Raw genomic sequence first — 16,671 nt, forward strand, 5'->3', positions numbered from 1 at the left:
AATGTTAGGCTCTCTCTTCCAGGGAGCTTGGTGTTTACTTTGTTTTTCTCTGACTTCAAAGTGAGAGAATTTATGTGACAATCATGGTGGCTCGGGAGGGGGGAGTGTTTGAGGAAGGCTGTACAATGCAGAACTCACCAACATTTCAAATGTCTGTAAATAAACTGTGCAGATATTTCAGAATTAGAAAAGCCGAAATGAAGCACATTTTTGGGTAATTCTGAAGTGTGGTGGAAACAAATATTTTAAAATGATTAACACAAATGAATACACTAAGTGATGACATTTCCACACATTATTGTTTGTGTGCTGTATACTTTTGTCAGTGAAACAATATGTGTGCAAATGTAATGGTGAAATTGAAGATGTGTTGTCTTTAATGGAAGTGTGCTACCCCACAATGCATATTCCCCTCTATGCCACTCCACTCCCCTCTACTCTACACCGCTGCACTCCACTCCACTGCATTTTGCTCTGCACCACTCCACTTTACACCATGCCACTGCACTCTGCACCACTGCACTATACTCCCCTCTACTCGACTGCACTCTACTGCATTTCACCCTACACCTCTTTTCTCTACTTTGCACCGCTTTCCTCTATGCCACTGCACTCTACTCCATTCTATTCTACCACACTTCAGTCTTCACCACTGCACTCTACACCACTCCAGCCTAGGCCACTCCACTCTACTATACACAACTCCACTCTGTCACTTCACTCAACCCCACAGCGTTCTGTTCCACTACCATCTATGCCAATGCACTCTACTCTGTACCACTGCATTCTATGCCTCTGCACCCTATGACAATCCACTGTACGTCACTCTAATCTACTCTACACAACTGCACTCTATGCCACTGCACCCTACACCGCTTTACGCCATTACTATATGCCACTCTACTCTACTCCACTGCCCTCTACCCTTCACCACTCCACTCCAGGCCACCTCACTTTACTCTGTACCACTACACTCTACGCCACTTCACTCTAATATGAAACAATCTACTCCAGGCCACTGCACTCTACTCCATTGTATTCTATGCTACTGCACTCTATGAAACTCTACTGAGCACCACTGCACTTTGCACCACTGCATTCTACTTTGCACAACTCTAATCTACGCCACTGCATTCTACTAGTCAGCAATGTATGCCTTTGAGTTCTATGCCGCTACACTCACGCCACTATACTCTGCAACACTCTACACAAATGCACTCTACATCAGTCCACTCTACCCTATGTCACCTAATTGTCACCAACATGCTGTTGCACTCTACTCTACTCTACGCCACTACACTCTACTCTGCACCACTCTTTGCCACTGCACTCTCCACTAATGCTCTCTACGCCACCCAACATCATTACACTCTGTGATATTTATCTGCTACACTGCGGTCTATGCCATTGAACTCTACGCCATTCTACCCTCACTACTGCCTTCTTCGCCACTGCACTCTACGCCACTACACTCTACACCACTCTATGCTATATCACTCCACTCTGCGCCACTTCAGTCTGTAGTACTCCACTCTACGGCACTTCACTGTATGTCATTGCACTGTATGGCACTATACTCAGCAACACTGATCTCTATGCCAATCTACTCTGCCCTACTGCATTCTTTGCTACTGCACTCCACGCCACTACACTCCTTGCCTCTCTATTCTGCATCACTCCACTCTATGCCATTTCCCTCTGCAATACTCCACTCTACACCACTGCACTGTATGCCACTGCCACTCTACTCTGCACCACTCTACACCACTGCACACTACCATGCCACTTTACTCTGTACCACTGCTCTCTATGCCACTGCACTGTCCTATGCAACACTTTAATCTAAGCCAATGCATTGTACGATGCTGCAATGTACATCGCTGAATTCAATGCCCCTACACTCCACGCCAATGCACTCTACACCAGTCTACTCTACTCTACTCCACTGTCTGCCTTGCTACGCAACTCTATGCTATGTCATCTCAATAAATGACACTCTATGCCACTCCACTCTAGGACTCTCTACTCCACTCTTTACCATTCCACTATCTGACACTCCACACCACTCTCCTCTCCACCAGTAACCTTTAGCCATGCTGGTGTACAACATGGGTAAATCACAATGGCAATGCCAATAGCTCTTACATAGGCGAGACCCATTGGCTTTGCCAACTCTTGTTTCTCATTTCATCACTCTGCACTCCAAATCTCTCTCACCCTTTCACTCAGTTCTTTTTTTTTACTTGGTTTTATTAAGAATTCTACAGTACGGTACATTAAATGCTATCACATATGCAAACTGTTCAGTAATAAGGAACATGTAGTGTCTTACAGTCAGCAATACAGTGTATAAGTGCCTTGCAGTGGACTTGTGCTACATGTCAGGGATCCCATCCCAATAGTGTCATGATATATTATGTACAGTGTCACAACATCTTAGCAACATACAGTGCTTATATCCTGGAATAAACCACCCAAAAGAAAAATTTAAGAAACGTCAACAGTGGTGGCACAGACAGTAAGGGGCATGTACATCCATGGCAGTAGCAGGTGCAGGTCCTTGGGTCTACAAGAGCAGTCAATAGACATGTCTAGATGGGGATTAATCGGAAGGGGGACTGGAGGCAGGAGATGTAGGGTCCAACCTGTTCGTAGAAGGTCGCCACTCGTCTAGAATCATGTGGTCCCCCAACCGCAGGAAGCTGTCCCGTCCCAGGTTGGTCCCTCCAACCTCCTCCGGGGGATTGCAGGTGTACCTGCCTGTATTACCTTTGTCGGTGACCCCCCTCCTCTCACATACTCTACAGGTGCAGACTCTGATATTTAACATTCAGTCATTCAAGGAATCGATCTCATAGTCTGGGAATGAACATTTGGCATTACCCCTGGTTCTTCATCCATCATTAGCCTACCCAACATATCCCCCCAGATCTAAGCCACGTTCCGCATTCTCATCAGTGCAGAACTGTTGGAGATGTCACTTCTCTGCTACTCCCCATTCACTCAAGTAAACTCTTCACTTATCGGGTCGGGGCAGGGTGTGCCCGATGTATTGCAATGCGGCACTTGGCTAATACAAGCCCCAGCAGGGCAAATCTATGCTGCATTCATGACGCAGTTTTTGGGGTTGGAAGTACACCCAAGAGACAGTACCTAATTGAAGGCTTAATATGGATCCTTGCAACGTCCCAGAGCCTCCTCATTACCTCAGTCCAATAATCCTGAAATATCATGCAGGTCCAGGTCATATGAAGGAACATTGCCGCTTCCTGACCACACCAAGAGCATACCGAAGTGTGTGCTGCGTTGGAACAAGACAGTCGCTGAGGTGTCAGATAGGTATGATGTAGATAATGGAACTGTGTGAGCTTTACGCGGGTGTTGCTGGCGACTGCAAAGCCATGTCTTTCCTGGACCGGAAGCAAGCATCCTGGGACCGGTTTCAGGCTAACAGCCCTCATCAGCCTGGCTAGCTTGAATCCAGTGGCAAAGTGAGCAAGGGACCGATTTCTGGGCATCCCCTGCCAACGTAGGGCTAACAAAGCAAACACAATGAGATGATGGATGGAGCCCTGAAACTTTTCAGACACTCACCCCCAGTCACAGATCTGGGTTATTTCCATCCTAGTTCTTTAAGTCAAATAACAGGTAACTTTTGCTAGCAAGAGCAAGCAGCCATGGTGAAAGTCAGTCAACGAGCATAAGCCGCAGTTTAAACAAGGATAAAGAGAACTGACTTTTCATTCTTCTGATATGTTTTTCTGAAAAGAAAAGGTAATAAGCAAAAAGAAAATGTTTATGCAACCATATTAACTTTTTCCAAGCTATAGATCATTTCAGGAAAGATAGAATCCCTGCATGTTTCTACCCAATCTGAGCCACAGTATTTTTCTTTTTTTTTAATAATTTTTTTTTAATCAACACCAGCTTATCAAGTACATTACAGAGGAGCAATTAGGCAGGCCACCAGATGACAATATGTAAGATCAATCGGTACAAGATATCATTTGGAAGGTCTAGGGCGAAGGGGGGGTCATTAGTGATAATAGAGAGGGGTGGCTGACATATATCCCCACAATAGGAAGTCCACATGCCCCACACACAGGTCCACTTCTTAGGGCACTCTCGGGCTACATATACAGTTTGTTTTTTCTCTGAACATTTACCAAGCGAAATCTTTCTTCCAGTCTCCCACCTCAGGAGGCTGAGACGCTCCCCACCGCTGCTCAATATTTCTCCTGGCGAGCTTGAGCCTCAAAGTGACCCATTGTGTTAAACAATCATTCAGATCCGTTGGTTCCCAAATATTCAGTAAACATCTACGAGCATTTAGGCCGAGTTGTGTGGACAAGACTATGTTAATGATGTCGTGTACTCACAGTATTTTTCTATGTGATTTTCACAAAACTGACTAGTGTCTTTTCGCAAAAATTACAAATAGCTTTTTGTGTATTTGATTTTTCAGTATAGATTCTACTTTTTTCCTTCTGATCTGCAGTGGACTTGAAGAAGCCAGATTTCAGTGGTTTGTGTGTTATAGGAAATTGAGGGCCAGATGTACGACCAGTTTTTGCCTGCGCAAACCGGTTTGTGACCCGTTTGTGCACGCAAAAACCTACATGGCCATGTACAAACACTATTTTGTGGGTCGCAAAAAAATGCGACTCGCAAAATAGTGTTTTGCAAGTCGCTATTAGTAAGGGGCGTTCCCTTCCTAATAGGGACTCTCTAGCCATGCATGAATGTTTTGCAACCGCAATCGTGTTAGCAAAACACTCACAATTTACCACCCTCTTCAAGAGGGTGGTAATGGAGTCGCAAATGGGAAGGGGTCCCCAGGGGACCCATTCCCCTATGTGACTGGCTCTAAAAATATTTTTTAATGGCAGGCAGTGGTCCCAGGGACCACTACCTGCCCTTAAAAACTTTTTATTTTTATTTTTTTAATGCATCCTATTTTTCTTTAAGGAAAACAGGCTGCATTTAAAAAAACTGCTTTATTGACAAGCAGCCCCATGCACGGAGGCCTGCTGAGCCCGGCCCAAATAGGTTTCCACTGTGACTGAGGATGTTCACAAGTACAGAGATCAAGTCCACAAGTCTACATTCCACCAGTTCAGCGCGCGCCCAGCGGACAGCGCTCTGAGGTGATATCAAAGGTGACATTTAGTACTCTGCAAAACATCACAGACATGGGCAGCAAGGTCCTTATTGCTGCCTTTGTAAAGCCCACCTGGGCTAGTTATTCTGCTGAATTTGCTCACAAACTTTCACTCATTCAAGTTATAATTTTTTCAGACTTTGAGCCCTTTTCCCTTTGGGTTGTACTAGAATATAAAAGAAAAAAAGTCAGCGCACCTGATAAGATGTCTAGAATGCCCAGAAAGGTCTGGGAACAAGCACAACACATTTAGATACACTTATTTGTGACCTTGAAAATTAATGGCAAATTGGTATGCATTTAAGCATCACAAATTCAGCGGCCTCTGAGGATCCCCAACTTTGATACTTTAAGCTATTCGTAATTGTGCGGCCAACCAGGGACTGTTATATTATTTTTTTCTCTGTGAAGTACAAACAGCACTTGGAAAGTGCTCGAGACCTGGGCTATGTCACTTTCTTTCAGGTTGTGCTCCATGATCCTGAACAGGCCCTCGCCCAAACATTAGAAAATCTGTCACATCAGCGATCAGATCTCAACTAGACTAAGCGAAGAATAGACCCATAAAACTATTTGACATATAATAAAACAACAATCCGGAAAACTTGAAGAACCCACAACTGCAAACAACTCAGCATCATCTGCAACGCCTTCTCCACTTTCTTTAAAGAAAAAATTGCAACCATAAGCAACTCTATCTTCAGCCAAGCTAGTACCCAACGTGGTGAATCCATCAATCCCACTTCTCACAGCACACTGTAAGAAGTCTGACCAACACTGTCCAACCTTCCCAGGAAAAAACTGAGATTTCTGGAGCAGCTTCAGATCTCTGTCTGAGGAGGAAATCCAGAGAACAATTTTGTCAATTAAATCTACCACACATTTCGACTACCCCATTTCCTCCCACCTACTGAAAGAGATACACCAAGTCCTTACTCCCCTATGGACAAAAATCGGAAATGCATCTCTACAACAAGGATCCCTTCCAGAATGCTTGAAGATGGACCAAGAATTCCCTCCTAAAAAGAACTAGACACTGACCAGAGTGACTTAAACAACTTCCAACTAGTATCCAATCTTCCCTTTCTTGCCAAATTGGTAGAAAATGTGCTTACGATCAGCTATACAAACACATCAATAATTTTGACCTATTGGACAAACACCGGTCAGGTTTCAGGTCTGGTCACCATACAGAGGTCTTTATACCAGCTGATATACAAACAGCACTTGGCCAAAACGAACCCTGTTTTCTATTACTTCTGGATTAACCACAAACGCCTCTGAAAAAATTTTGAATTCAGAATGGGCCTCCTTGACTGGTTCACCTCCTTCTTGCAGAACCGACAACAGAGAGTCAAAATCGTCACCACCCTATCTGATGTTGACTGGGATATTTCCACAAGGATCCACAAATTCACCAATACTCTTCAATCTATATATGGAACCACTCACTGAAATCCTTAAACAATATCAGTAATTACATACCACAATTATTCTGATGATACTCATCTATACATCAAAATCCCCTCTCTTGAGGATATCAGGAGAATGAATGGCATTCTGAAGAAAACACAGAAATGGCTGGCACACAACCATCTAAAACTTAACCTGAGAAAAAACGAATTTGTTCGCTTCTCCCCACCACTTAGATCCCCGCATCCGCAACTCTGGTCTCTTAACCTCAAATCACTAAATGGCACCCCAACCATCTGCGACTCTGTAAAATTACTAGGCATCACACTAGATTCTAAGTTAACATGCAAGCTCACATACAAGCTGTAACCAAAATAGCTAACCTATATTTGCACCTGCTAAGAAAACTAAAACCCTTCATAGCACCAGGTGACCTCATAACGGGTGTACAATCGCTAGTGCTGTCAAAACTGGACTATGGGAATCCCACGCTATGAAGTCTACTGAAAGCCAGTCTAGCCACAATGAAAGCAACAATAAATGCAGCAGCAAGACAGTTAACAGGCACACTTCGGTATGACCACATCTCCCCATCACTCAAAACCCTCAACTGGCTCCCAATTGAAGCTAAGATCCAACTGAAGGTGGCTTGCATAACACACAAAGATCTTCATCACTCTGGTCCGCAATACATGGTGAATAGGATCAAGCTATTAGGAGGGGGAAGGGACTCGAAAAGTGCTAAATCCCTAATACTAGAACCACCCAAATAAAAAAACTAAAAAAACTCACAGACGCACTTTTGATGGAACAGAGAGCAATTACCTCACTCAGGATCTTCAAGAAGGAAGGTAAAGCTGTACTACTTAAAAAGCATGTGTCTTAAGAGAACTGTTTGGAAATTGTCATTCACCCTATTTTATACTGTATCCTTTTGTTCCACACCTTGCGCTTTGAATTCTATGTACAGTGTTCCTTATTTTATTTTGTATCCTATTGTATTTATACCTTGAGCGAGAACTCTTAGTACAGATTACCTTATTGTGTCATGTGTTTTAATGCACTGCAACACTCTCCAGCTCTCTCATTGCATAGCGCTTTGATACCGCAATGGTCATGTTCGCGCTTTATAAAACACAATAACTAGATAAATAAAATTAAAAAGTCATCCACATCAGATTTCAGAAAGGAGGCAGTGCTTTCTAGGGGGTTAAAAAAGTCGGGGTAGTTTAGAAAAAAGTGTGGCCTAAGACACCAAGCTAAGAAACCTACAAAGTAACTAAGGATGCAGCAAAATACATGTGATATACAATCCTATGACCGACAAATGTATAAATTGGGCCTCACTGTACAAAGAATAACCCAAATCAACAGACACCCAGTGTAGGAAACTGCCCCTCTTGACATTACTTCCCATGTTGTGCTCTTGTATCTGGTGCAACTTTGAATGAGAGTGTAGTGGGTTCCTGTTAACCAGGTCCCCAGTACCAGTGTTCTCTACCTAAACTGTACCATTGTTCCACAATTGGCTCCTCTTTAGGATTCCTGTTACTCCCTAGTAATGGGTACCCCCGGTACCTAGGACCTTGAAACTAAAGAGGGTCCTAAGGCCTGCTGCACCAATTGTGCCACCCTATGGGCATCTTACCAAGTTCATGCAAACTACCACTGTAGCCGGCGTGTCTTGGTGCAGAGATAACTGAAAGGTCGTTATGGCACACATCCATGTGTGCTATGCCAGAAAAACACTACATGTGGCATAGATAAGTCACCCCTATGGCAGGCTGTACAGCCCTAAGGAAGGGTGCACTATACCCATGTGTGGGCATATCTGTGGGAGTGGATATTTCCCAGTGATATCTAAGTTCACCCATAGATATTTCCAGTGCGCAGGGAAGCCATAACCGGTACATGAGCTGGACACTCATCATTAGGAGTTCCCCAGCTACATGAGGACTTCACTGCACTCCAAGGTGTTTGGTACCCAGAGGGCACCTTAGACGTGCCCCATGAAAACCTACAGACTTATAGTGTTGACTGACTGGTTTTGACCAGCCAGCCACCATATACAGGTTTCTGACCTCCTGAGGTGACAGCCTTTGCTCTCAGAGGTCAGGAACAAAGCATGCAAATATGTTCACACCTCCTCCAAGCAGGATGGGCATTCCAGAGGGAGAAGCTTCAAAAGCCCTGCCCCCTTTGTTTATTTATTTATTTATTTTAGAAGTTTGTAAATCACGCAGCTACCCCCAACGGGGGTGTCTCTGCGCTGAAGACATACAACAGCCAGAGAGGTTCAGTGACAATCAGGGGGGTTGAGAGTGGGCTATATCAGAGAGAAGAGCCAGGCCTTAAGTTTCCTTCGAAACAGAGGCTCTGATGTCAAAAATCTAAGTTCCGATGGTAGTAGGTTCCAGAGTTTGGAAGTGGCCACAGCAAAGGCCCTACCTCCCGTGCGTGCAAGATGGAATCGAGGGCAAAACATTAGTCGAAGGTGATTGGATCTAAGATTCCACTTAGCTTGTGTGAGCTTCAGTCTGTGCCTCAAGTAAACAGGGCCCCGTCCATTGAGAGCCCTAAAGGCAAGGGTCAGGGCCTTGAACTGAATGCGGAATCTCACTGGAAGCCAGTGCAGTTTGGCCAAATAAAGTGAGATGGAGTGGCGGTATGGAATGTTGCAAATCAGTCTGGCCGCTGAGTTCTGCACTGTCTGCAAACGATTAATGAGGTACGCTGGGGCTCCAACATACAGACTATTTGAGTAGTCCAAATGGGATGTTATTAGGGCATGGACTACTGTCCTGCGGGAGTCAAGTGGTAGGAAAGGGATGATTTTTTTGATCATTCGAAGCTTTCAGAAACAGGCCGCCGAAACTTTATTAATTTGAGTTTCGTAGGAGAGAGCTGTGTCAAATTGGAAGCCCAAATTACGGGCAGCCTGGACAGTTGCCGGGGGAGGGTTGAGTTCAGCCGGCCACCAGAGGTTAGCGGGAATGGGAGATTTCTGGTTAAAAAATAAGACTTCCGTCTTATCCGTGTTCAATTTTAAATTGTTTGCGGACATCCAAGAGGCAATATTGATCAGGCAATGGAGAAAATTTGCCAGGGAGCTTTCAGAGTGGTCTTTAAAAGAAAACACAAGCTGAGTGTCATCAGCGTAAAAGATCACTCGGACGCCCCATGATTCCACCACTTTTGCCAAAGGCATCAAGTGCACATTGAACAAAAGGGGGCTGAGTGCAGATCCCTGCGGGACCCCCCATGTCAACGGTTTCTCGGTGGAGAAGAAAGATCCCAGCATCACTTGCTGAGATCGATCTGTCAGAAATGATTTGACCCAGGCCAGCGGGGTCCCACCAACTCCCACCTCCTGGAGACTCGTGAGCAGAATTTCATGGGAGATGGTGTTGAATGCTGCGGATAGGTCGAGGAGGACCAACATGGCCTCCTCTCCCCTATCCACGCACTCGCGAATAGACTCGGACACTTCTAGTAGAGTTGATTCAGTGCTGAAGTCTGACCTGAATCCTGACTGGGTGTCATGGAGCAGCGTGTTGGATTCTAGATATTCGGACATTTGTTCTTGTACCGCCTTCTCCAACACTTTTGCTGGCTTGGGAAGGAGTGAGATCGGCCGATAGTTGCTGATGCATGTTGGATCAGCACCAGTTTTTTTTAGAATTGGAAGCAGCAACGCGTGTTTCCATGAAGAGGGGAAAAAGCCCGATTGCAGGGAGGAATTCCATATTTCTAGCAGGGAATGAATCACTAACGGGGCAATATCATTCAGAATCTGTGCCGGGGCTGGATCAAGCGGAGATCCTGGTTTACATTTTAGGAATAGAGTCAGGGCATGATCTTTGGTCAGTGGTTTAAAAGAAGTAAATACTTCGGCGCAATTAGTGTCAAGACCACCTGCAGTTACTGCTAAGAGGTTCTGATGAATAGTTGCCGTGATATTGGCAATTTTTTCATAGAAGAAATCGGATAGGCCTTCACTAAACAATTGGCTGGGAGTGACGGGGCAGGACAGGGCAATGGGATTTGCGAACTCTTTAACAATGTTAAAGAGGGTCTTGGTGGAGTTTTTCGCGCTAATAATTTTTTCTGCAAAGTGCTGTGTCATGGTGTTACGTTTGAGTTTATGAAACTCTTTGAGGGCCAATCTGTAGAGGGATTTGGCTGCTGGATCATAGGTCCGGCGCCAAGAACGCTCCAGTTTTTTGCATCTGCTTCTATTTTCCCTTAGTTCCTGAGAGAACCAGGGAGCCGAAGGTTTGGATCTAAGGGAGGTGAGGTTCTGCAAAGGCGCGATTTGCTCAATAGCAGCAGAGAGATCTTTATTAAATGCAGAGACAGCTGCATTAAGATCGGCAGGAAGTGAATCTGATCTACTCCTATACGTTTGCTCCAGGGCGATGTGTGTAACCTTGTGCCATTTCCTGCCCTGTTCTCTAATGGTGAATTCCCTCTTGGGGGGCCGGGGTAAAGACACTCCGAACGGGATCAAGTAGTGATCAGACCAGGTGAGAGGTATGGAGGGGAAAATCTTAAGGTCCGTCCAATTGGAGAAGGTCAGATCGAGGGTGTGTCCTGCAGAATGTGTAGGACCACTAACCCCTTGAGTCAGATTCAAGCTTTGCATGGAATCTAGAAGATTATTAGCACGGGTACAGTCACTTACATCCACATGGTGATTGAAACCCCCTAGGACCGTGAAATGAGGGTGTTTGAGAGACAGGTCTGCAATAGCTGCCAACAATGCTGTAATGGCGGACTGGGGGGTGCTCGGGGGGCAGTATACCAGGACATCTCCAAATAATGGAGGCGCCCACCCCCTGTCTTGATCCCACTTTTTACGAGCAAGACAGGAGAGAAAATTAGATTAGGAGGTGTGCCCACATTCAGTTAGCACTACCCCTAGGGCTGGCCAGCTGATGTGGACCCCCCACTTTTCAGATTGCTCCATGTTGTTTTGGATGGAATTTGTTTTCTAGGGTCAGAGTATGTCCACTTCTACAGAAGGTGGTCATATAGATGGTGTAAACACCCTGAAGGCAGGTAGCCCATTGGCTACTACCTGTCACTGTAATTGCCTGTAAATTTAGTATTTAGGTGGCACACAAGATCTATTTTTCAACTGTTCAACAGAAGAAGGATGAAGAAGAGTCACTGCCTGGTGATAACTACAGCAGAACTTTGGACTTTGGTGCAAAACCCTGCCGTTCTCAGCCCTCTCTCGACAGTCACAACAGAGTGACTCATCCTGCGAGCTGGAGAACTGCAAACGCCTTGGGGAGCTTGCCACAGACAGTCTCCCTTGGGGTGGAAGAGCTACTCTTGTGCAGTCTACAGGCACCAACAAGCAGTCTGGTCCATTGCCTTGCAGCTCCATGGCCCGAACGACTCCGCAGCCGACCAGGAGAAGGTAATCGTGCTCTGGAATGTCAAATGTGTCTCCCCACCGAGTGTGAAGACACCAGGACCAACCGAAGCTGTGCAGTACCAACCCCCTGGGCACCAGATGCCCTGCACCAAACACCAACAGCAAGGGTTCTGTCCGGATTCTCACTGCACCAGGGCCAAGCAACCATCGAGAGACGTCAGCATCAATGAGACACATTTGAGTGGCCCAGCTGCCTTGAGTTTGCCCCTGCCAGCTGTTTGTCCCTGACCGCTAGTGCATCTTTTCGTGCCCAGCCGACCTAACCCCTCTTCTCCTGACTCACCCGGCTCGGGGTCTGTCGTGCCATCTACCAGCCTCACCAGTACCCTGCTCCCGGTAGAATCAGGATGGTTCAGAAGAACTGCTGGTAGTACTTTGAACCTTTGCCCACTACTATTCCGATCCCAGAAGGACAACCCCTGAAATCAACAGTACCTACCTTTATGCATCTTTGACTTTTCCTCCCATAGGATTGCATTGTGTGTAAAAGTGCACAGGTTTGAACATTTTACTTACCTGTGAATATTGTATCAAAAATTGTATACTTACCTTTGAACGAAATTCTTGAGTTTAAAATATATAAAAAAAAGTGTTATTTTTTTTAATTGGTCTCAGATTTATTCTTTTAGTGTGTGTCTCATTTATTGCCTCTGTGAGTACAATAAATGCTTAGCACTACCCTCCAATAAGCTCAGGTGCTTGCCCACACTTCTACAAAAGAGAGCATTAGTATTATCTACTTTTGCCTCTGTAAGCCAATTGTGGACCCGCTGGACTTTCTGCACAGTAACCTTCATTTTAGTACACTCTATAGAGAGCCATCTTCCTACACCCAGATATTTATTTATCAGTATAAATAGTGCCATTGTCTATGGCCATAAAGAGGGCTACTGAAATGGTGTGACAGGGAGGACCAAATTATGCAAAAGAATTGGCAAACAGTAGGCTATTCCTTTCAAAATATGATGATATCTGATGCTTTACATGTTTCTAAAGTACTTTAGAGAAAGTAGGGAGGAGGGAAATTGGCCTATAGTTAGTCGGGTCAGCGGTTTCTGCCTGGGTTTTTTAAAGCAACGGAAAAACCTTTGCCTGTTACCATTTGGTAGGTACAGTGGCTGACAAGAGAGAGATAATCCGAAGGTGATTAAGCAGTGAGTCAATAGCCTCTGACCCCCGGACACGAATAAAAGAAGGGAGCGGGTTTAACAGGGAGCCTGATTTGAGGCATTTTAAGGCTCAAAGGGAATCGTCCAAGAGAATAGGAGAGAAAGAGTTCAGAGAGCAAGCTTCGTCATTGATGATTGAAATATAGAGGGAATATCATGGCCAGGCTCTTCCCGATTTCCTATCACATTTTGGGCAACTGCGTCAGTGCCAGAACTCAGTATACCACCTCCCACAGTGGGAGGTGGGAGGCTAGCCTGAGTAGTATCTATTTTTCCTTGGAAGAACCTTTAGTGCTGAATAATTCTGGTGCTGACATGGAGCCATCTCAAGATGCTTCGGAGCATGAGAAGGGAGTGGAGGTAGATGGGGGCGACTGCTGTGATCTGGCCTTCCATGGTAAGTTTGTTGTCCAGAACGATGCCATGGTTGCAGGCGTGGTCTCTCAGTGGGGGTCAGAGTTCGGGAGGCTACCAGGTGTCGTCCACTGGGAGGTGTTGTTTCGGAAGATCAGCACTTCGGTCTTGTCCGTGTTGAGCTTCAAGCAGTTGGTCTTCGTCCAGTCATTGATGCTCGTCATGCAATTGTGGAAGTTGGTCCTGGTGGTGGAGGGGTCTTCTGAGAGTGAGAGAATGAGCTGGGTTTCTTCTGCATAGGAAATTATTTATTGCCGTGAGTTCTGACGATGTTGGCCAGGGGCTCATGTAGGTGATGAACAGAATGGGACTGAGGGATGAACCTTACGGGATGTCGCAGATAGTGCTATTGGGTTCTGACATGAAGAGAGGTAGGCAGATTCTTTTGGTACGTCCTGTGACAAAGGAGGCAATCCATCTGAGGGTGTCTTGATAAGGGTGTTGTGGGATAGTGTGTAGAGAGCTGCTGGGAGGTCTAGGAGGATCAGGGCCGCTGTGTCACCCGGGTCCAGGAGGGTTCTGATGTTGTCTGTGGCAGCAATCAGGGCGGTTTCATGCTGTGGCTGGCGTGGAAGCTGGTCTGAGAGGTCTCCACTAGGTTTTTGTTTTCCAGTTGTTTAGTGAGTTGTGGATTGATGGCCTTCTCAAGGACTTTGACGCCGAAGGGAAGCAGAGTGATGGGTTAGTAGTTATTGAGTTTGCTGTGGTTGGTGGAGGGTTTCTTCAGGAGGGGTCTGACCTCTGCGTGTTTTTCATTGATCGGGGAATGTGGCCATGGTGATGAATGTGTTGAGAAATGAGGTGAGTTTGAGGCTGATTTCCTTTTTCAGAGGTTGAAGAATTGTTTGCCCGAAACTGGTCCCAGGATGCTTGTTTCTAGTCCAGGGAAGACATGGCTTGGTAGTTCGGGCTGGACTGTTCCCATGAGGCACAGGGTCAGGACTGATTTGCATATAGCTTTGTCTGAACTGGTGTGGCAAAGTGAGCTAAATAATGATGATGGATTCAACCCAGATCTGTGACTTGGGGTGAGTGTCTGAAAAGTTTCAGCACTCCGTCCATCATCTCCTTGTGTTTGTTTTGAAGAATTGGTGGGGGCAGGGTCCTTGGGTGCTTCCAAGTGGATGGAGTACATGATGGTGCTCTATGTGGTGAGCTCTTCCCATGCGGTGAGCAGAGGGTTGTCTGTGACGTCTGTTGGCGTGAAGAGGCTGTAGAGGTCAGTGGGTTAGAATTCGAAGTTACTGCAGGTGGTTGATATCTTGATGTGGAAGTAGTCCACCAGGGTGTTGCAGAGTTTCTGGGATGGGGGATTGTGTTTTTAGCTGCTGATGGGCAGGAGAACTCTCTGACACAACACACACATCAAACTGTCATCATGTTCATTACCATCATGGATATGCACCAAAATATCCCCTTGAAAATAACATCCTTGAACAACTCCCTCAATAACCTTTGAAATACAGAGGAGGCTGATGCCAACCCAAAAAGCATACTTTTGTAACGAAACGCTCCCTCAGGTGTAACAAATTAGGTGATATGTCTAGATTCCTCAATCCATACCACCTTATGATATGCTGCTGACACATCAAGAGTAGTAAACATAGATTAATTTTCCAAAGTACACAATATTTCAGATATATTGGGCAATGGTTAACGATCAATCCAAATATTGTGATTAATATTGCACATAAGCACAAATAATTGTCACTCTTGCTTGCCAAACTACTGGAGCTAGCCACTCTAACTCCTCAATCAGTTCAATGACATCCAGTTCACGGAGCTTGTTTGATTCTTTTCCTAGATCACTCCTTAAGGACAGAGGTACTCTATGCACTTTGTGTAGAATGGGTGAAACATAGTTTTTTAGGCCAATTGTATGCCGAAAACCTTTCTACTTTCCCATTTGTTCCGATAATAATTCTTGAAACATGGACACCCAGTGATTCACAGCCATCACACTCATGCAAGAAAGTTTGGATTTAGATATAACACAATTTGGACGATTGGGAGCTATAATGTCTACTTCACCTGGGTCGTTCCATCACAGCAAATTGGAACCCTCTTTAGCTACATATTAAGTACTTTTTCCACCATAATTATTTTGTTTTGATTGCAGACATTCTTAAATTTTGTAGACTAAATCTTTTGAAATTCTCAGGACCAATCAAAGTTAATGGCGAACCAGAGCCTGCCATCAACCAAACATCATTCTATTCATATAACAGTAGGATAGCTTTCTTTAAAAACATTTAAGCTGAGCCACTTGCTCACATGCATCATTATTGTTACCTACACTAATGCCAACATCTTGAGTTACACTCAGCACACAATTTTCCTTGCTCGCATTCACATATAATTTTTCACGTGCTATACAATATTCTTGTGTACATTTCGACACATCCTGGCAAAATGTCCTTTATGACTGCACTTAAAACACACTAAAAAAACAACACGACTGTTTTTGACAAATGCCCGATTATTTTGATTACCATATCTGAAAAACATACTAGAGTCATGCTCACATTTCCTGTCATATTGATGTTCACGTTCCCTATCCAGCCTGTACTCTATTTTAAGATCCATTTTGTTTCCATGCCCTTTCTTCACATCTTTCCGATCCTCCTTTCTGAGTAGTACATTGACAACGTTTTCAGAGACAGTGTGGGATGACAACTTTTTGAAATACGCATTGGGTCTTTCAATAAATCTAATAATTGTTAAAGCAGTTTCTCTTGAAATTTCTTATTAGAGTTTCTTTCAATAAGTTGATCCCAAATTATTTCATCGTTAAGCTCTGTATAATTATACGTAACAGATCATTTTCTCAATGCTCACCCAAAGTCATCTATGGATTCATTGTACTGTTGACTCCTTTGCAGAAACTTATGTCTCTCTAAAACCACATTTCTAGATAGTAGAAACCTTTTATCCAATGACTGTGGAATATTCATCAACAATTTCCACATTTACTCTGTTGGCAGATGCATCTTCTTGGATTATGTTAGATTTCACTTCAAGTGCAGGTAAAGTATTTAACACCGATCTGCCTCCTTGACCCAAATGAT

General features: G+C 44.8%; 1 protein-coding gene across 1 annotated transcript in view; it reads left to right on the forward strand.

Moving 5' to 3' along the window:
* Positions 1-14,820, forward strand: part of SPO11 (SPO11 initiator of meiotic double strand breaks) — a 367,632-nt gene extending 352,812 nt beyond the window's left edge. The window contains exons 11-12 of the mRNA XM_086951746.1: positions 13,473-13,586; positions 14,690-14,820. Of these exons, the coding sequence (XP_086807872.1) occupies positions 13,473-13,586; positions 14,690-14,820 (245 nt within the window). The remainder of the gene's footprint in view (positions 1-13,472; positions 13,587-14,689) is intronic.
* The last annotated feature ends 1,851 nt before the right edge of the window (positions 14,821-16,671 follow it).

Source organism: Lissotriton vulgaris, unplaced genomic scaffold (genome assembly GCF_964263255.1).
Source record: "Lissotriton vulgaris unplaced genomic scaffold, aLisVul1.2 SCAFFOLD_2063, whole genome shotgun sequence".
NCBI classification, from domain to species: Eukaryota; Metazoa; Chordata; class Amphibia; order Caudata; family Salamandridae; genus Lissotriton; species Lissotriton vulgaris.